The 19,969-nt window shown below is 41.7% G+C and overlaps 1 protein-coding gene and 1 pseudogene across 7 annotated transcripts in view; one reads left to right on the top strand and one right to left on the bottom strand.

Moving 5' to 3' along the window:
- LOC105496302 (RB transcriptional corepressor like 1) overlaps window positions 1–19,969 on the bottom strand; it is a 90,005-nt gene that overhangs the window by 47,037 nt on the left and 22,999 nt on the right. For 6 of the 7 annotated variants that reach the window (XM_071079351.1, XM_071079350.1, XM_011766624.3 and 3 more), the window contains 5 exons: window positions 18,467–18,516; window positions 15,150–15,336; window positions 14,167–14,333; window positions 9,214–9,326; window positions 8,610–8,713 (listed from right to left, as the gene is read on the bottom strand). In XM_071079351.1, coding sequence (XP_070935452.1) covers window positions 8,610–8,713; window positions 9,214–9,326; window positions 14,167–14,333; window positions 15,150–15,336; window positions 18,467–18,516 — 621 coding nt within the window. The other variant, XM_024797467.2, reaches the window with a different exon arrangement.
- On the top strand, window positions 1,934–2,715 carry LOC139358465 (ubiquitin-ribosomal protein eS31 fusion protein-like; annotated as a pseudogene).

Below are 19,969 nucleotides of genomic sequence, written 5' to 3'. Positions count from 1 at the left end.
GAAATAAAAATTTGAGTTCTCAAACTGGTAGTTTTCCTGTAATACCTAATCTTGCTCAGTGGTAGGTAATAAATTTAAATAAGGTGTACATAACAATCTGCTTTGAAATCTGAACAAATAATATGTCAGTATTCCCATCAACAGAAAAGCATGAGAATTGGTTGTTTTTTTTCTTAATGACAGTTAATTGTTTTGTCAACATAAGGATTTATTTATCAAAACAGAAATGAAAGGTAATATGCCACAGTTTAGACAAAAATGTTTAGAAAAAGAAATATTTCACTGAGAAAATAAAAGTCCTACTTTACCATTACATTTAATATAAGTTTTCAGTTTTAAAAACAGTGTTTGTTGCCTTCTTTCTTTCAAATATCACCCCAGATTAGCTGAGCGTGGTGGCTCTCCCCTGTAATCTCAGCACTTTGGGAGGCCGAGGCAGGTGGATTACTTGAGGTCAGGAGTTCAAGACCAGCTTGGCCATCATGGTGAAACCCTGTCTCTACTAAAAATACAAAAATTAGCTGGGTGTGGTGGCGCATGCCTGTAATCCCAGTTACTCCGGAGGCTGAGGCAGTGGAATCACTTAAACCTGGGAGGCAGAGGTTGCAGTGAGCCGAGATCACACCACCACACTCCAGACTGGGTAACAGAGCGAGACTCAGTCTCAGAAAAAAACAAAAAACAAAAACAAAAAAACCAAATATCACCCCAAATCAAGAGAGGATAAAAAACAGAAACTCCATCATCAGTTAAACTAGGAGTCATCTGTAACTGTAAACCACAATATATGAAGGATGACAAATTACTCAGCAGAAGGGATGATGGTCAAGCCTAAGGACCTGCAGTGAGACATTTAAAACAAATGAATCTGCTCTAAAAGACATAGCAACTGAGGACACAGGCAGAATGGGAAGTAGGGGTGAAGCACTGGGTGGGTGATCTGAAAGTCTTAGGATCCTCAGGTCCCCACACAACTCCCACTCTATGGGATCAGATGACAGACCTCTATTCTGTCTCCACAGGAATCTACAGGATTATTCTCCAGAGAAATTGAACTGAAGACTCAGAGGTAGAGAACATCAGGCACAGAAAAGACTAAGGTTTTAGTCTTTAGAGACTCTGCAGACTGAACCATAAGATCAAATTTCCCTTCCTTCTTCTGATCCACAACACCAGCAGCCAGGCAAGATGTTAACAGATATGTCTCTGGAGAAACTGAGACATTCCAGAAAAGTTTTATGGGCACCAGCAGATGAGATTCTCTAACACTCTGTGATCATCTGAGGTCAATGGACTTTTTATTTCCACTCTTGAAATAAAAGAGCTTTGAAACAAACTTTTACTGCCTCACTCACACAGCTTTGAACACAAGTTTTTGTGTCTCATTCAAATTTAAGTGGACAACCAAGAATTATCCGACATTTGAGGAAAACCTCTTAACTGAAAAACATAGGTCAAAACAAACAGAAAAGCGAGGTGCAGCAGCATGTACCTGTAGTCCCAGCTACTTGGGAAGCTGAGGCAGGAGGATCACTTGAACCCAGCAGTTGACACTAGCCTGAGCAACATAGCGAGACACCATCGTACTAAAAAAAAAAAAGAAAAAAAAAAGCCAGGTGCGGTGGCTCACTCCTGTAACCCCAGCACTTTGAAAGGCCGAGGCGGGTGGATTAGCTGAGGTCAGGAGTTCGAGACCAGCTTGGCCAACATGGTAAAACCCCATCTCTACCAAAAAATACAAAAATTTGCTGGGCGTGGTAGCATATGCCTATAATCCCAGCTACTCAAGAGGCTGAGGCAGGAGAATCGTTTGAATCCGTTGAGGCGAAGCTTACAGTGAACCAAGATCATGCTACTGCACTCCAGCCAGGGCAACAGAGCGAGACTCTGTCCCCCTTCCCCGCCAAAAAAATTAAAGATCCACTATCTGCAAATGCAGATTTTTGTGAAAACCCTTACAGGGAAGACCATCACCCTTGAGGTTGAACCCTTGAACACAACAGAAAATGTAAAGGCCAATATCCAGGATAAGGAAGGAATTCCTCCTGATCAGCAAAGACTGATCTTTGCTGGCAAGCAATTGGAAGATGTCTGACTACAACATTCAAAAGGAGTCTACTCGACCGGGCGCGGTGGCTCAAGCCTGTAATCCCAGCACTTTGGGAGGCCGAGACGGGCGGATCACGAGGCCAGGAGATCGAGAGACGATCCCGGCTAACATGGTGAAACCCCGTCTCTACTAAAAAATACAAAAAAACTAGCCGGGCGAGGTGGCGGGCGCCTGTAGTCCCAGCTACTCGGGAGGCTGAGGCAGGAGAACGGCGTAAACCCGGGAGGCGGAGCTTGCAGTGAGCTGAGATCCGGCCACTGCACTCCAGCCTGGGTGACAGAGCGAGACTCCGTCTCAAAAAAAAAAAAAAAAAAAAAAAAAAAAAGGAGTCTACTCTTCATCTTGTGTTGAGACTTCGTGGTGGTGCTAAGAAAAGGAAGAAGTCTTACACCACTCCCAAGAAGAATAAGCACAAGAGAAAGAAAGAAGGTTAAGCTGGCTATCCTGAAATATTATAAGGTAGATGAGAATGGCAAAATTAGTTGCTTTCGTCAGAGTGCCCTTCTGATGAATGTGGTGCTGGAGTGTTTATGGCAAGTCACTTTGACAGACATTATTGTGGCAAATGTCTGACTTACTGCTTCAACAAACCAGATGTCAAGTAACTGTGTATGAGTTAATAAAAAACATAAACTAATATTTTAAAAAAATTAAAAATATTTTTTAAAAAGAGAGAAAAAAGGCTGCACACAGTGGCTCATACCTGTAATCCCAGCGCTTTGGGAGGCTGAGGTGGGTGGATCACCTGAGGTCAGGAGTTGGAGACCAGCCTGACCAACATGGAGAAACCCTATCTCTACTAAAAATACAAAAGTAGCCAGGTGTGGTGGCGCATCCCTGTAATCCCAGCTGCTCGGGAGACTGAGGCAGGAGTATCGCTGGAATCCGGGAGGCGGAGGTTGTGGTAAGCCAAGATCTTACCATTGCACTCCAGCCTGGGCAACAAGAGTGAAACTCTGTCTCAAAAAAAAGAAAGAAAACAAAAAAAAAAAAAGAAAAAAGAAAGAGAGAAAAATGGAGAAAAATTCAGGAGAAACAGAGGTGAAGCAGTTAAGAAAACTTCAAATAAATCTAAATTAGTAACTTTAGAGAACATGAAAGAGAAATGAAAATGTAGTTGAAATTAAAAGTTCATTGGGACGAGATGAAAAGTTAAGTAAATATCTTTAAAAGTAGAATAAAAGAGATAAAGAAATGGAAAATAAGAGAAGAAATTAAGAAGGTCAATTCAGAAGGTCCATCATCTGAAAAATAGAAGTTCCAGAAAGATAAATCAGTGGGCAATATATCATCGAAGAAATAACACAATAAAATGATCAAAACTGCAGGGCATAAATTTCTAGACTAAATGGGCAACTCTGTGGGAATGACAAATACATGAATGAAAAAAACACAGTCAGATACATTTTTACAAATTTAAGAATATCAGTGATAAAAGATAAAGATTCCAGAAAAAAAAACAGGTCACATACTACTAAGTGAGAATGCGAATGTCACTGGACTTCTCATTAGTAACAGTGGAATTTATAATAGAAAATAATGCAACAGTGCCTTCAAACTCATAAAGGAAAATGATTGTCAGTCTAAAATTATTTTCTTTTTTTAAGTTAATTTTTTGTTTTTAGGGATGGGGACTTGTTATGTTGCCTAGGTTGGAGTACAGTAGCTATTCACAGTACAATCATCCTACACAGTGTACATACAGTACATATTACAACCTCAAACTCCTGGGCTCAAGCAATCCTCTTGTCTCAGCCTCCCACCAATCTTTTTTTCTTTTTTTGTCTGAGATGGAGTGTTGCTCTTGTTGCCCAGGCTGGAGTGCAATGGCGTGATCTCGGCTCACTGCAACCTCTGTCTCCTGGGTTAAAACGATCCTGCCTCAGCCTCTCCCTAGTAGCTGGGATTACAGGCATGTGCCACCACGCCTGGTTAATTTTGTATTTTTTAGTAGAGACAGGGTTTCACCATGTTGGTCAGGCTGGTCTAGAACTCCTGACCTTAGGTGATCCACCTGCCTTGGCCTCCCAAAGTGTTGGGATTAAAGAGGTGAGCCACAGCACCCGGCCTCTCCCATCAATCTTGAATTCTGTACATAGACAACTATCAATCAATTATGAGTCTAAAATAAAGGTACTTATGCAAAATCTTTAAAAGGGACTTTAGGTGAGGTAAGGTTTCTATACTTTACTTAAATTAGTTAAAAGGCTATATAAAACATCTATTAAAAAAAAAACTTTACGAGGCTCTAAAAAATGTTCAAGTTACCACAGGAAGGGAGGAAAAAGAAAACAAAATTTAAAAAAAGAGTGAGAACAAAGAGAAAACAAAAATAAAATGGCAGACTTAAGCACTAACATAACAATTACTAAATGTAAGTCATCTAAATTTACTAATTAAATGACAGAGATTAGCAAAGATTAGGAAAAAAAAAATGACCCAACTATATACTGACTATAAGAAATTCACTTCAAAGATCACTTGAAAAAGGATGAAAAAAAATATGCCACGCAAACATTAATAAAAAGAAGGCAGGAGTGGTTGTGCATAAACATCAGGTAGATTTCAGAGCAAAGAAAATTACCATGGACAGAGAGGAACATTTTATTTATTTATTTAATTTTTAATTTTTTTTTTGAGATGGAGTCTCACTCTGTTGCCCAGGCTGGAGTGCAGTGGCGCAATCTTGGCTCACCACAACCTCCGCCTCCCAGGTTCAAGAGATTCTCCTGTCTCAGCCTCCCGAGTAGCTGGGATTACAGGTGCACGCCACTATGCCTGGCTAATTTTTGTATTTTTAGTAGAGACGGGGTTTCACTATGTTGGCCAGGCTGGTCTCGAACTGCTGACCTTGTGATCCACCCAGCTTGGCCTCCCAAAGTGCTGGGATTATAGGCGTGAGTCACCATGTCCAGCCTTATTTATTTATTTTGAGATGCAGTCTTGCTCTGTCTTCCAGGCAGGAGTGCAGTGGTGTGATCTTGGCTCACTGCAACCTCTGCCTCCCGGGCTCAAGCAATTCTCCTGCTCCAGCCTCCCAAGTAGCTGGGATTGCAGGCACCTGCCACCATGCCCGGCTAATTTTTGTATTTTTATTTATTTGTTTTTTTGAGATGGAGTCTCACTCTGTTTCACAGGGTGGAGTGCAGTGGTGCGATCTTGGCTCACTGCAGCCTCCACCTCCTAGGTTCAAGCTATTCTCCTGTCTCAAACTCCTGAGTAGCTGGGACTATGGGCACTCACCACCACCCCTGGCTAATTTTTGTATTTTTAGTTGAGATAGGGTTTTGCCATGTTGGTCAGGCTGGTCTCGAACTCCTGACCTCAGGTGATCCACCTGCCTCGGTCTCCTAAAGTGCTGGGATTAGAGATGTAAGCCACCATGCTCAGCCTTTTATATTTTTAGTAGAGACCGTGTTTCGCCATGTTGGCCAGGCTGGTCTCGAACTACTGACCTCAGGTGACCTACCTGCCTCAGTCTCCCAAAGTGCTGGGATTACAGGTGTGAGCCACTGCGCCTGGCCAGGGAGTAACATTTTATAATGATTACAGAGTCAATTCATTAAGAAGGCAGACAGCAATCCTAAATGTGTAAGCATCAAACAGCAGAGCTTCAAAATATGTGGAGAAAAGCTGACAGACTTGAAAGAAATAGACAAATCTATAATCATACATGAATACTTCAATATCCTCTATCAACAACTGATATAACAACTAGACTGGAAATCATGAAGAATATAAAATAACAACATCAACCAACAAGATAAAATTGACATTTACAGAATACTCCATCCGAACATAGCAGAATACAGCAGATCCTTGAATAACAACATTTCGCTCAACATCATTTTGTCATAACAATGAAAAATAACGAATTCCCAGCTGGTGCCACTGTATGAAATTTGTACATTCTCCTATGTCTGCATGAGCTCTCTCTGGGTACTCTGGTTTCTTCTTACATTTCAAAGATATGTACATTAGCTTAACTGATGTATCTAAATTGTGACAGTGTAAGTGTGGGTGTGTGTGTGTCCTATGATGAAATGGTGTCCTGACTAGGGTTGGGTCCCGCCTTTCATCTTGAGCTGCTGAGGTAGGCTCCAGCCACTCATGACCTTGAACAGGAATAACTGGGGAAGTAATAATCTTCCTTATTTTTATTACTCTTTCTCTTATTTATTTCAACGTTTAACATTGTGTTTTGTCTTTATTTAGAAGTTTGGTGATGGCCGGGCGCGGTGGCTCAAGCCTGTAATCCCAGCACTTTGGGAGGCCGAGACGGGCGGATCACGAGGTCAGGAGATCGAGACCATCCTGGCTAACACGGTGAAACCCTGTCTCTACTTAAAAATACAAAAAACTAGCCGGGCGAGGTGGCGGGCACCTGTAGTCCCAGCTACTCGGGAGGCTGAGGCAGGAGAATGGCGTGAACCCGGGAGGCGGAGCTTGCAGTGAGCTGAGATCCGGCCATTGTACTCCAGCCTGGGCGGCAGAGCGAGACTCCGTCTCAAAAAAAAAAAAAAAAAAAAAAGAAGTTTGGTGATGTTTTTGTGACTAGACATATGCCAAAGGAACTTAAACTCTTGCTTTTATCAGTTAGCCTGTGGTAAAATTGGTTTCATTGTGTGTTGTTTTTGCTTAAAGTCACTGTTTCCAAGAACCTACTGACAAGGTTAAATGTGAGGATTCACATTCTTTTCAAGTGGCCACAGAACATTCACCATGATAAACCATATCCTGGGCTACAAAATAACTAAAACAAATTGAAAAGAATTGAATTCATACAGAGTATGTAGAAGTGGGAAACAGTAATGGCTGAGAGGAGTAAGTGTAACTAACTATAAACGGGTAGCAGGAAGGAGATCTTTAACACTTCAGTATCTTTATTTTGGTGATGGTTACATAATCTATGCATATGATACAATTTTATACACACACACACATACACACTGTTTTAATGTCAATTCCCCAGTTCTGATACTGCAGTATATAAAACTGTAACCACTGGGGAAACTGGATATAGGATGTGTGGGACTTCTCTGTACTACTTTTGCAACTTTCTGTGAATCTGGAATTATTTCAAAATAAAAAGTTGGCCGGGTGCAGTGGCTCACACCTGTAATCCCAGCACTTTGGGAGGCTGAGGCAGGTGGATCACGAGGTCAGGAGTTCAAGACCAGCCTGGCCAAGATGGTGAAACCCTGTCTCTACTAAAAATACAAAAAAATTAGCCGAGTGTGGTGGCGAGTGCCTGCAATCTTGCCTGGAATCTTGGGATTCCAGCTAGTCAGAAGGCTGTGGCAGAGAATTGCTTGAACTCAGGAGGCGGAGGTTACAGTGAGCTGAGATTGTGCTACTGCACTCCAGCCTGGGCGACAGAGCGAGATTACATATCAAAATAAATAAATAAATAAATAAAAATTAAAAAATTAAAATAAATAAAGTTAAAAAATTTACTTCTTTCAGCTAGGTGAGGTGGCTGTAATCCTAGCACTTTGGGAGGCTGAGGCGGGCAGATCACTTGAGGTCAGGAGTTCAAGACCAGCCTGGCCAACATGGTAAAACCCTGTCTTTACTAAAAATACAAAAATTAGCCAGGCGTGGTGGTGGGCACCTGTAACCCCAGCTACTCGGGAGGCTGAGGCATGAGAATCGCTTGAACCCAGGAGATGGAGGTTGCAGTGAGCCAAGATCGTGCCACTGCACTCCAGCCTAGGCGACAGAGCAAGACTCAGTCTAAAAAAAAAAAAATACATATATATATATATGTATATTTACTTATTTCTCAGAAAGCCATGGGATTGTATGCACCATCAAGATTATTAGTGTAAACTATGAAAGAGAAAGACACAGAATCCAGGAAAAAGAGAAACCAACACAGAAAATATATGAAAAAAATTTCCAGGTAAACACAAAGAGAAATTCTATTACAATAGTTACGCAGCATCCTTAAGACATCAACCTGTTCCTATTGGGATAGAAAGTTAGAAGACTCCAAGAGTGACTGCAGAGGGAAATAATGAAGGAAGAGGAAACAAAGATCATATGATAGGTTTGAATTTGTAGAAAAATTCTTTTATACAGCTTATTGGAGAGAGTGGTCTGACTTGGTCAAATAGTTAAAGAACCAAAACAAACCGCCCCCCCTCCCCCCACCATTTTATAATCCAAAATCCTTGGAAGGTATGGACAAATGTCTTAACTAACAGTTGCTTTAACAGATGGAGGGATCGCTAGCTGGGAATGAAGGACAAAAACAAAAAACAAAAAACAAAAACTTAAAACACACTGATTTGTACCAAAGATGAACTTTATGTTATTTCACATTTCTGCCTAGATGTGATTAGCCTTGCATGTGCTAAAGTCAACTAAATGTCATCCTGGCCAAGTGTGTCCTAGATTGGTGACCCCCACAATGCCTTACAGAGCCTCTCAAAACACTGCTTCCAGGCTGCGACTTTTGGACCTTGCCAGTAGCGCAGAGAGTGGATTTACTTACTGACATGTCCATTCCATGAAGTCTTCGTGTTTCCTGAACCATTACGGTCTCTAGTATTTTATAATACAAAATTTCTGCCAGCTTTAGTCTGTTTACAGCAAAGTCTATTGGGGAAATACAGAGAAAACATGTGTTAATGAATTTTAGTTGTTAAGGACTGAAAAGCAAAAATTATACATAAACTTAAATCTGATACATTAAGAATAGCAGGGTAGCCTGGGAGTGGTGGCTCACACCTGCAATCCTAGCACTCTGGGAGGCCTAGGAGAGCAGATCACCTGAGGTCCGGAGTCTGAGACCAGCCTGACCAACACGGTGAAACTCCGTCTCTACTAAAAATACAAAATTAGCCCGTGTGGTGGTGGGTGCCTGTAATAGCAGCTACTTGGTAGGCTGAGGCAGAAGAATTGCTTGAACCTGGGAGGAGGAGGTTGCAGTGAGTCAAGATCGCGTCACTGTACTCCAGCCTGGGCAACTCGGTCTCAAAAAAAAAAAAAAAGAAAGAAAGAAAGAAGAATAACGGGAGAGGAAAAAACTTGAATTTCTAATTTTGGGGGGATTACTTATTTTCAATGCTATGCCAACTTTAGTTTTCTTTTCTTACCTATGTGAGATCCTGGCTGTTCATCTGTTGATTGAGTATAGTGTTGGCAGAAAGTCTCTCCCATTCCTTTTAGTATTTTCATAATGTTTTCCATAGGATTACGCACACAAGATCTACAAAATACAAGAGGACCCTAATTACAAAAACAAACAAACAAACAAACAAAAAAACAACTCTACACCACAGTATTAACATGCCTTCTTTTTTTTTGTTTTTTTGAGACGGTGTCTCACTCTGTTGCCCAGGCTGGAGTGCAATGACGCGATCTCAGCTCACTGTAACCTCTGCCTCCCAGGTTTAAGCGATTCTCCCGTCTCAACCTCCCAAGTAGCTGGGATTACAGGCGCGCGCCACCATACCCGGCTAATTTTTGTAGTTTTAGTAGAGATGGGTTTCACCATGTTGCCCAAGTTGGTCTAGATCTCCTGACCTTGTGATCCACCCACCTCAGCCTCCCAAAATGCTGAAGTAATAGGTGTGAGCCACCATGCCTGGCCCACATGCCTTCTTTCAAGAATTGGTTTTTAGCAGCCAAAGTTGTATTCTCAGTTGGAAATCTACATATGTAAACAAAGCTTTATATGATAACATATTTTAACATGTAAATTACATAATAAAAATACAGATTGTATACACATGTAATATAACTTTGCTGCTGTAAGTTTGACCATACTATGTACCCTATATGAGTGGAATCATGCAGTATTTTGTCTTTTTGTGATTGACTAACTTCACTTAACATAATGTACTAAAGTTTCATCCATGTTGTAGCAAATGGCAGGATTTCCTTCTTTTATAAGGCTGAATAATATTGCATCTCATATCTATATGTGTATCTATATATATACACACACACACAAATACACACACAGTATTTTGTCTATCAATGGACACTTAAGGTGTTTCCACATCTTGGTTATTGGGAATAATGCTGCAGTGAACATGACGTGCAAATATCCCTTTGAGATGCTGTTTTTAATTCTTTTGGATGTATACCCAGAAGTGGTATTGCTGAGTCATATGGTACTTCTATTTTTAATTTTTTGAGGAACCTCCATACTGTTTTCCATAGTGGCTGCACCACTTTACAATTCTACTAACAGTGTGTAAGGGTTCCTATTTCTCCACATCCTTACCAACACCTGCTATTTTGGGTTTTTTGGGGTGATGAGTGGGAAGTGGCTATGCTGATATGTGAGTTATTATCTCATTGTGATTTTGATTTGCAACTCCCTGATAAGTGATATCAGATATTTTTTTCATATGCTTTTGGCCAGTTGCATATATTCTTTGGAGAAATATCTACTCAATCCTTTATACATTTTTAAATTGAGTTATTTGTTGTTCTTGAGTTTTAGGAGTTCTTTACATATTCTGAGTATGAACCCCTCATCTAATATACGGTTTACAATTACTTTTCCCATTCTATAGGCTGTTTTTTTACTCTGTTGATTGTTTTCTTTGCTATGTTAAAGCTTTCAGGTTTGAGGCTGGGCATGGTGGCTCATACCTATATTCCCAGCACTTCGGGAGGCCAAGGTGGTGGATTACTTGAGGTCAGCAGTTCAAGACCAGCCTGACCAACATGGTAAAACCCCATCTCTACTAAATACAAAAAATTAGCCGGGCATGGTGGTGCATGCCTGTCATCCAGCTACTTGGGAGGCTGAGACAGAAGAATCAATTGAACCTGGGAGGTGGAGATTGCAGTGAGCTGAGATCGAGCCATTGCACTCCAGCCTGGGCAATAAGAGTGAAACTCTCTCTCAAAAAAAAAAAAAAAAAAAAAAAAAAAAAAAATGTTGGGCGTGGTGGCTTATGCCTATAATCCCAGCACTTCAGGAGGCCAAGGCAGGAGGATCATGAGGTCAGGAGATTGAGAACATCCTGGTCAAGACGGTGAAACCCCATCTCTACTAAAAATACAAAAATTAGCTGGGCATAGTGGCAGGTGCCTGTAGTCCCAGCTAGAGGCTGAGGCAGGAAAATTGCTTGAACCTGGGAGGCAGAGTTTGCAGTGAGCCGAGATCACGTCATTGCATTCCAGCCTGGTGACAGAGCAAGACTACGTTCCAAAACAAACAAACAAACAAACAATGGCCACAATGGCTAAGTTTTATTTATTTTGTTTTTTGTAAAGATGAGGTCTTGCTATGTTGCCCGGGCTAGTCTCAAACTCCTGAGCTCAAGCAAAACACCCACCCTGGCCTCTCAAAGTCCTGGGATTACAGATATGTGCCATTGCACCTGGCCTCTAATATAGATATCTTAACAATATTAAGTCTTCCAGTCCACAAACACAGATGTCTTTCTTTCTTTCTTTTTTTTTTTTTTGAGATAGGGTCTCGCTCTGTTGCCCAGGTTAGAGTACAATGGTGTGATCATGGCTGAGCTCAAGCGACTCTCCCATCTCAGCCTCCCAAGTAGTTGGAATGCATATCACCATGACTAATTTTTAAATTTTTTCTGAGAGACAGGGTCCCATCATGTTGCTCAGGCTGGTCTTAAACTCCTGGGCTCAACTGATCCTCTTGCCTCAGCCTCCCAAAGTGCTGCAATTACAGGCATGAGCCACAACACCTAGTGTTGCCAATTGTGTCTAGACTTTTTTTTCTTTTGCATTCTGTACTTCCTTCTTTTCCCTTATTGACATATTTGTATAGTTGCTTTGTCACTGCTTTTCAACTTACTCATGTTTGAACAGTAGTTCAATCCAGATCTATTTACTCAAATGATATGGAAGGTAGATCCAGGACAGTCTTCCTACCTTACCGGCAGTATGCTTTTCTTCTGAGCTATTTCTGAGGCTGGAGATTGTTCCGTCTACTTTCTTGTATCCCGAACGTTTGAGGAATGGGGGAGAGCTCAGCTATGTTCAGCTTTTCTTGGAGAACTAGGGTTTTGCTTTGTCTTCTGAGATTTAGTTAAATACTCCCATTCCAGGGTTCACCATTCCTAGTCAGGGACGTCTAGTTATATGAGGATCTCTCCCCCATATCATCATGGAATGTTGGAAAATGGCAGCCCTTGGCAGTTGTTTATATTTCTGCTGGGATCCTGGTGGTGGTACATATAAACTTTTCACTTGGGGAGATTTGTATGACTTTTTATCTGTCTGCCTGCTCCCCCACTTGTTTCTCTCCAAATCTGAAGTATTGATGAGAATTCTCAAGATCTATCACTATACCCTCTTTCTCCAACACTGCTTAGGGATAGGGATACCAGAATCATCAATTTTCTTTTTGATCTCTACTTTGGAAATTTATGTCATGAAATCATCTCTCTCTCCTCATTTGGTTGCCACTGATAAATATTTTGCTGGTTTTTACTATTCTCTTATTTTATTAGGTATTAGGAAAGAAGGTTCTCTGATCTGGCTTCATTCTACCATCTTTACCAGGAATCATGCTTCCTCAAAAAAGAAAAAGTCCAGGCGCGGTGGCTCAAGCCTGTAATCCCAGCACTTTGGGAGGCCGAGACGGACGGATCACGAGGTCAGGAAATCGAGACCATCCTGGCTAACACGGTGAAACCCCGTCTCTACTAAAAAAATACAAAAAACTAGCCGGGCAAAGTGGCGGGCGCCTGTAGTCCCAGCTACTCGCGAGGCTGAGGCAGGAGAATGGCGTAAACCCAGGAGGTGGAGCTTGCAGTGAGCTGAGATCCGGCCACTGCACTCCAGCCTGGGCGACAGAGCGAGACTCCATCTCAAAAAAAAAAAAAAAAAAAAAACCTGTATAAAATTCCATTTTATGGGCTGGGCACGGTGGCTCATGCCTATAATCCCAGCACTTTGGGAGGCCCAGGAGGGCAGATTACCTGAGGTCGGGAGTTCAAGACCAGCCTGACCAATGTGGAGAAACCCCATCTCTACTAAAAATACAAAATTAGCCAGGCATGGTGGCGCATGCCCGTAATCCCAGCTATTCAGGAGGCTGAGGCAGAAGAATCGCTTGAACCCACTAGGCAGAGGTTGCAGTGAGCCGAGATTGTGCCATTGCACTCCAGCCTGGGCAACAAGAGCAAAACTCTGTCTCAAAAATAAATAAATAAATAATTTCATTTTTATGGCTGTACCACCAATATGCAATTAGTCCCCTATCTAATGGACATTTAGAATCTAATGGACATTTAGAATGTCCCCATTTAAAATTAATGTATGCCCTTATACAGGTGATCTTTAGAAACAAACATAAAAATAAATTAAAAAATAAAGTCAATGTAAAATCAAAACATGCATAACTCAGGGGTAGTTAAAGAGTGAAATATCAGTGCTAAATAATCTTTAAGGTAGACTTATCTCTAAAAGTCTATACTCCCATGAAATAACATTATATATAATTATTTTTAAGAGATAAGGTTGGCCTGGCATGGTTGCTCATGCTTGTAATCCCAGCACTCTGGGAGGCCAAGGCAGTTGGATCACTTGAGCTCAGAAGTTCAAGATCAGCCTGAGCAACATGGCAAAACCCTGTCTCTACAAAAAATATAAAAAATTAGGCATGGTGGCTTGCACCTGTAGTTCTAGCTACTTGGGGGACTGAGGTGGGAGAGTTGCTTGAGCCCAGGAGGTGGAGGCTGCAGTAAGCTGTGATTGCGGCACTGCACTCCAGCCTGGGAGACAGCGAGACCCTGTTTCAAAAAAAAAAAAAAGGGAGCGATAAGGTCTCCCTATCTTGGCCAAGCTGGAATTAGTCTCACTATGTTGGCCAAACTAGCTTCCCAAGTAGCTGGGACTATAGGTGTGTGCCACTGTGCCCGACTGTTATACATAATTTTTAATAGGTACTTCAATATGGATTTAGGTCAATATATTTTGTGATTGAAATGGTATAGTAAAACTTGCCAGATGAACATCCACTATCTTGAGAATTCTGAATATACTAAAAACAGAATGGAATAAGAAATCTAATTTTAAAAAGACATTTGAAAAAGTAACAGTATTATACATACTCAAAAATATTTGTAAGTTGGTCACTTGGTGCATTTTTCAGACCAGCCACAATACTCTGTAACCGGCTGACACTTTGGGTGGCTGATGCAACAGGAGTAATGACTGCTTCTTTTTCTCGTAAATATCTCCGTCCTGTCAGAGGGGTAGAAGGTGCAAATGACCTTTTCTGTCAGAAAAGAAAAACCTGTGAGTTTTTAAAAGTTACCATCTTCCTTATTATATGTTTAATTCAGTGCATTTACCATCTTCTCTACTCATATTTAAAATATCCATGAAATTTTTAGCAATACTATGCTAATAACATCCTTATATTTGAATAACACTTTTTTAAAGCACTTTCTACCTATAATTTCATTTAATCTTCACACCACTGATTTGAAAGATAATGTATACATACTTTAATTTTATATATGAGGAAATAGGAACAGAGAAATTTAAAAACGTGTTTCAGTTGACTAAGTTAATGTCAAAGCTTGGACAAAAACTTAGGTTTTACTATGTTCTAGACAAGTGAATTTTCCATTAGATCTCTTCCTCCAACCCATTTTACACATAAATACAGGGTTAAGCCTTGGCCATTAACAATCAAGTCCAGAGTTTTATGGCTGAAGTTACAGAAAAACACATAGTTTGTGTCATGGGTAGGAAAGCAAGCTAAAATTTAAAGCAATGTAACAGAGGCTAAGTTGAAGCAAAGAAAGAACGGTAAGAAAGGAAAACTTCCTCTTCATGCCAAAAGACATATACTCTACTAATAAACCCAGGCATGCTGGGAAAATGGATATAAAATATGAAAATAGTAAGAAATAAGGTAAAAATACTAAATGCCAGTTTTAAAAATTACCTTTTAAGGCTTTCATGGGAAATATGAATTAGTAGAAGAAACTCAAGATTTAACTTGAAAGATGCTTCTGCTGTTAGTAGAATCAGACACACAGAGAAAAAGATCATTCAAGATTGAGGCCAGGCTAGGTTATATTACTTTTTCAAAGTGTTGTTGAAGGTTATACTCCACATTAGCCTGTGTGGTCAGTTTCCCTAATGGGGTGTCACCAGTGAACTTTCGAGGTGTTCCAATTTCCTCTTCTGCGTCTGCCCCCAAAAAGATCCTCTCATCAAAATCACCAACAGTTAGAACATACTCTTCGTACTCCTTATTCACTGCTTTGCTGCAAAGAGAATTATTATAAGCTGTAATACTAAGTTACACAATGGATTTATTTTGACTTGAAGATAGATTTAGTGTTTACAGCTTAGAAAATCTGACAACTTTCTAATTTTTATTAACTCTAACAATATCAGAGGGTCCTACCTGATTATGGACATTCTTCACATTCACACAACCAATAAATTACTTTGAAAAGTGAGAGACTACATATACTTAATCTGAAAACTAGTTGAATCTAATTATGAAAATGGTTTCTGATCACTAAGGAAACAATAGTGGCTTTGAAATATGGCAGGTGGAGGTTGCAGTGAGCCAAGATTGTGCCACTGCCCTCCAGCCTGGCAACAGAGCAAGACTCCATCTCAAAAAACAAAAGGGCCGGGCGCGGTGGCTCACGCCTGTAATCCCAGCATTTTGGGAAGCCGAGGTGGGCAGATCATGAGGTCAGGAGATCGAGACCATCCTGGCTAACATGGTGAAATCCCATATCTACTAAAAATACAAAAAATTAGCCAGGTGTGGTGGCAGGCGCTTGTTGTCCCAGCTACTCAGGAGGGTGAGGCAAGAGAATGGCCTGAACCTGGGAGGTGGAGCTTGCAGTGAGCCAAGATCGCGTCACTGCACTCCAGCCTGGGCAACAGAGCGAGATTCCGTCTCAGAAAAAAAAAAAAAATATGGGTACTGCCAACAAGTGATTAGTGAAAGAATGTAAAGTGAAATACAGAGTCATTGGGTTCATTTATTAGTTTCTCAAGAGAACAGCTGTTTTTTGTTTGTTTGTTTTTAAGACAGAGTCTCACTCTGTCACCCAGGCTGGAATGCAGTGATGCGATCTTGGCTCACTGCAGCCTCTACCTCCCAGGTTTAAGCAATTCTCCTGCCTTAGCCTCCCGAGTAGCTGGGACTACAGGCTTGCACCACCATGCCCGGCTAGTTTTTGTACTTTTAGTAGAGATGGGGTTTCACCACATTGGCCAGGATAGTCTCGATCTCCTGACCTTGTGATCTGCCCACCTCAGTCTCCCAAAGTGCTAGGATTACAGGTGTGAGCCACCGCGCGCCTGGCCGAGTAGCTGTTTTAAATGCCAATTGGCTGGGTGTGGTGGGTCATGCCTGTAATCCTAGCACTTCGGGAGGCTATGGTGAGAGGATTGCTTGAGGCCAGGAATTCGAGGCCAGCCTGGTCAACACAGTGAGATCCCATCTCTAAAAAAATAAAAATAAAAATAAATACGTGTCAATGATTTTTTTTTTTTTTTTTTGAGATGGAATCTTGCTCTGTCACCTAGGCTAGAGTGCACTGGTGTGATCTCAGCTCACTGCAACCTCTGCCTCTTGGGTTCAAGTGATTCTCCTGCCTCAGTCTCCCAAGCAGCTGGGATTACAGGTGCCACCACACCCAGATAATTTTTGTATTTTTAGTAGAGATGGGGTTTCACCATGTTGGCCAGGCTGATCTCAAACTCCTGACCTCAAGTGATCAGCCCACCCCGGCCTCCCAAAGTGTTGGGATTACAGGCGTGAGCCACCATGCCCGGCCTCTTTCTTCTTTTCTTGGTTTATTTTTGGAAACACGGTCTCGCTCCGTTACCCAGGCTGAAGTGCAGTGGTGCAATCATAGCTCACTGCAACCTCAACCTCCCAGATTAAAATGATCCTTCCACCTCAGCCTCCCAAGTAGCTGGGACTACAGGCTCACACCACTACGTCCAGCTGATTTGTGTATTTTTCGTAAAGACAGGGTTTCACCATGTTCCCCAGGCTGGTCTCCAACCTTCTGAGCTCAAGCGATCTGCCTGCCTTGGTCTTCCAAAGTGCTGGGATTACAGGTGTGAGCCACTGTGCCCAGCCTTGATTTTTATTTTTATTTGAGACGAGTCTTGCTCTGTTGCCCAGGATGGAGTGCAGTGGTGCAATCTCAGCTCACTGCAACCTCCACCTCTTGGGTTCAAGCGATCCGCCTACCTCAGCCTCCCAAGTAGCTGGGACTACAGGCATGTGCCACCATGCCCAGCTAATTTTTCTATTTTTAGTACAGACCGGGTTTCACCATTTTGGCCAGGATGATCTCAATCTCCTGACCTCGTGATCTGCCTGCCTCGGCCTCCCAAAGTGCTAGGATTATAGGCATGAGCCACCGCGCGCCTGGCCGGGTAGCTGTTTTAAATGTCAATTCGCTGGCTGTGGTGGGTCATGCCTGTAATCCTAGCACTTTGGGAGGCTATGGTGAGAGGATTGCTTGAGGCCAGGAATTCGAGATCAGCCTGGGCAACACAGTGAGATCCTGTCTCTAAAAAAATAAAAATAAAAATAAATACCTAAGTGTCAATAATTTTTTTTTTCCCTGAGATGGAATCTCACTCTGTTGCCTAGGCTAGAGTGCAGTGGCATGATCTCGGCTCACTGCAACCTGTGCCTCCTGGGTTCAAGCAATTCTCCTGCCTCAGCCTCCCAAGTAGCTGGAATTACAGGTACCTGCCACCACACTCAGTTAATTTTTGTATTTTTAGTAAAGATGGGGTTTCACCATGTTGGCCAGGCTGATCTCAAACTCCTGACCTCAAGTGATCGGCCCGCCTTGGCCTCTTGAAGTGCTGGGATTATAGGCGTGAGCCACCATGCCCGACCTCTTTCTTTTTTTCTTTTTTTTTTTTTTTTTGGAAATAGGGTCTCACTCTGTCACCCAGACCGAAGTGCAGTAGTGCAATCACGGCTCATTGCAACCTCAATCTCCCAGATTCAAACGATCCTCTCACCTAAGCCTCCCAAGTAGCTGGGACTACAGGCTCACACCATGTCCGGCTGATTTTTGTATTTTTTGTAGAGACAGGGTTTCACCATGTTGCCCAGGCTGGTCTCCAACTTTCTGAGCTCAAGCAATCTGCCTGCCTTGGCCTTCCAAAGTGCTGGGATTACAGGTGTGGGCCACCGTGCCCAGCCTTGATTTCTTAAAATAAATGTATTTAAAGCCAACAAGTCTTAGTGACAATACCCATTCAATGCCACTAAAGCAGAGAGAACTTGAATTTGGAGGTCTTACTTTGATATAATGTTATGCTTAACAAATTTCAACAAATCAACAAATACGACAGCTTGTGATATGCCAGGCACCACTAGTACCAGATATTTACCTATTATCAGTAAAACTTGAAAGGTCCAGGAGGCATTCTCCTTTTAATATCTGTGAAGAAAAAATTATTTTGGGACACTATATAATTAAGCATATTAATACACACACAAACATGAAATTTATCTAAATTTCCATATTGTTATAACACACACACACAAAACAGAATAATTAAATATTTCTTTCAGACTAGGATAAACTATTTAGCATGCAAATAACATTAAAAAAAAATTTTTTTTTTTTGAGACAGGGTTTGGTTCTGTCACCAGGCCTGGAGTGCAGTGGTACAATCATGGCTCACTGCAGCCTCAGCCTGCCAAGTAGCTGGGACTACAAGCGTGCACCACCACACCCTACTAATTTTTGTATTGTTTGTAGAGACGAGGTTTTGCCATGTTGCCCAGGCTCGTCTGGAACTCTTGGGCTCAAGCAATCCACCTGCCTTGGCCTCCCAAGGTGTTGGCATTACAGGCGTGAGCCACCTCGCCCAGTCCCTGGGATCCTTTAAAAAAAGTTTACTTTGCTAGAGATGTTTAGCATACAGACAATGGGCCATAATATAGATATCTGAGGAACACAAAACTGAATACAAAAGTTTGCATAAAAGAAGAAGAAACCAGTAAGGTTAGAATTTATGCTTAAAGAAAAATCTCTTAATATTTGAAAAGTGGGATACGTAATCCAAACCCCTCCTTTTACCAAAGAGAAATCTTGAGGCCTAACTACGTTTAATGGCTTGATGTTGGGGAAGTAAGAAATTGAGACCCAGAGGAACAAGCCAATTCATAAATGTAGAAATAGCTAAGTTAATTACTAAGGAGAAAATGTCCAGAATGCACACAGATAGCTTACAAGTGGCTACAAAACTATCATGGATTTTCTGCTCGATTTACATGGAATTAAAACTGGTTGTTGGCCGGGCGCGGTGGCTCAAGCCTGTAATCCCAGCACTTTGGGAGGCTGAGACAGGCGGATCACGAGGTCAGGAGATTGAGACTATCCTGGCTAATACGGTGAAACCCCGTCTCTACTAAAAAAATACAAAAAAAAAAAAAAAAAACTAGCCAGGTGAGGTGGCGGGCGCCTGTAGTCCCAGCTACTCAGGAGGCTGAGGCAGGAGAATGGTGTAAACCCGGGAGGCGGAGCTTGCAGTGAGCTGAGATCCGGCCACTGCATTCCAGCCTGGGTGACAGAGCGAGACTCTGTCTCAAAAAAAAAAACAAAAAACAAAAAACAAAAAACTGTGGTTGTTATACATCATCCGACTTTTAGTCAACAGTCAGCCGTTATTCAAATTGTGGCAGTAAATTAGTCAGCTTATTCTGACTTCCTGTTTTTCCTAATTCTTTGTCAGCCCTACTCTGATGTTCTGTTCTTTACAATTCTTTATCAGTACCTCCTACACAGTCCCTGATAGCTGGGACTACGGTTGCCTCTGACAGTATGTTTACCTAACAGAACATATAGTTGGTCACATTTTTCAACAGCTCTGTTTCTCACATCACAC

This window comes from Macaca nemestrina, chromosome 15 (genome assembly GCF_043159975.1).
Source record: "Macaca nemestrina isolate mMacNem1 chromosome 15, mMacNem.hap1, whole genome shotgun sequence".
In the NCBI taxonomy this organism is placed as follows: domain Eukaryota; kingdom Metazoa; phylum Chordata; class Mammalia; order Primates; family Cercopithecidae; genus Macaca; species Macaca nemestrina.
Note: the sequence above shows the minus strand (reverse complement) of the source record. Positions and strands in the feature narration are given on the sequence as shown.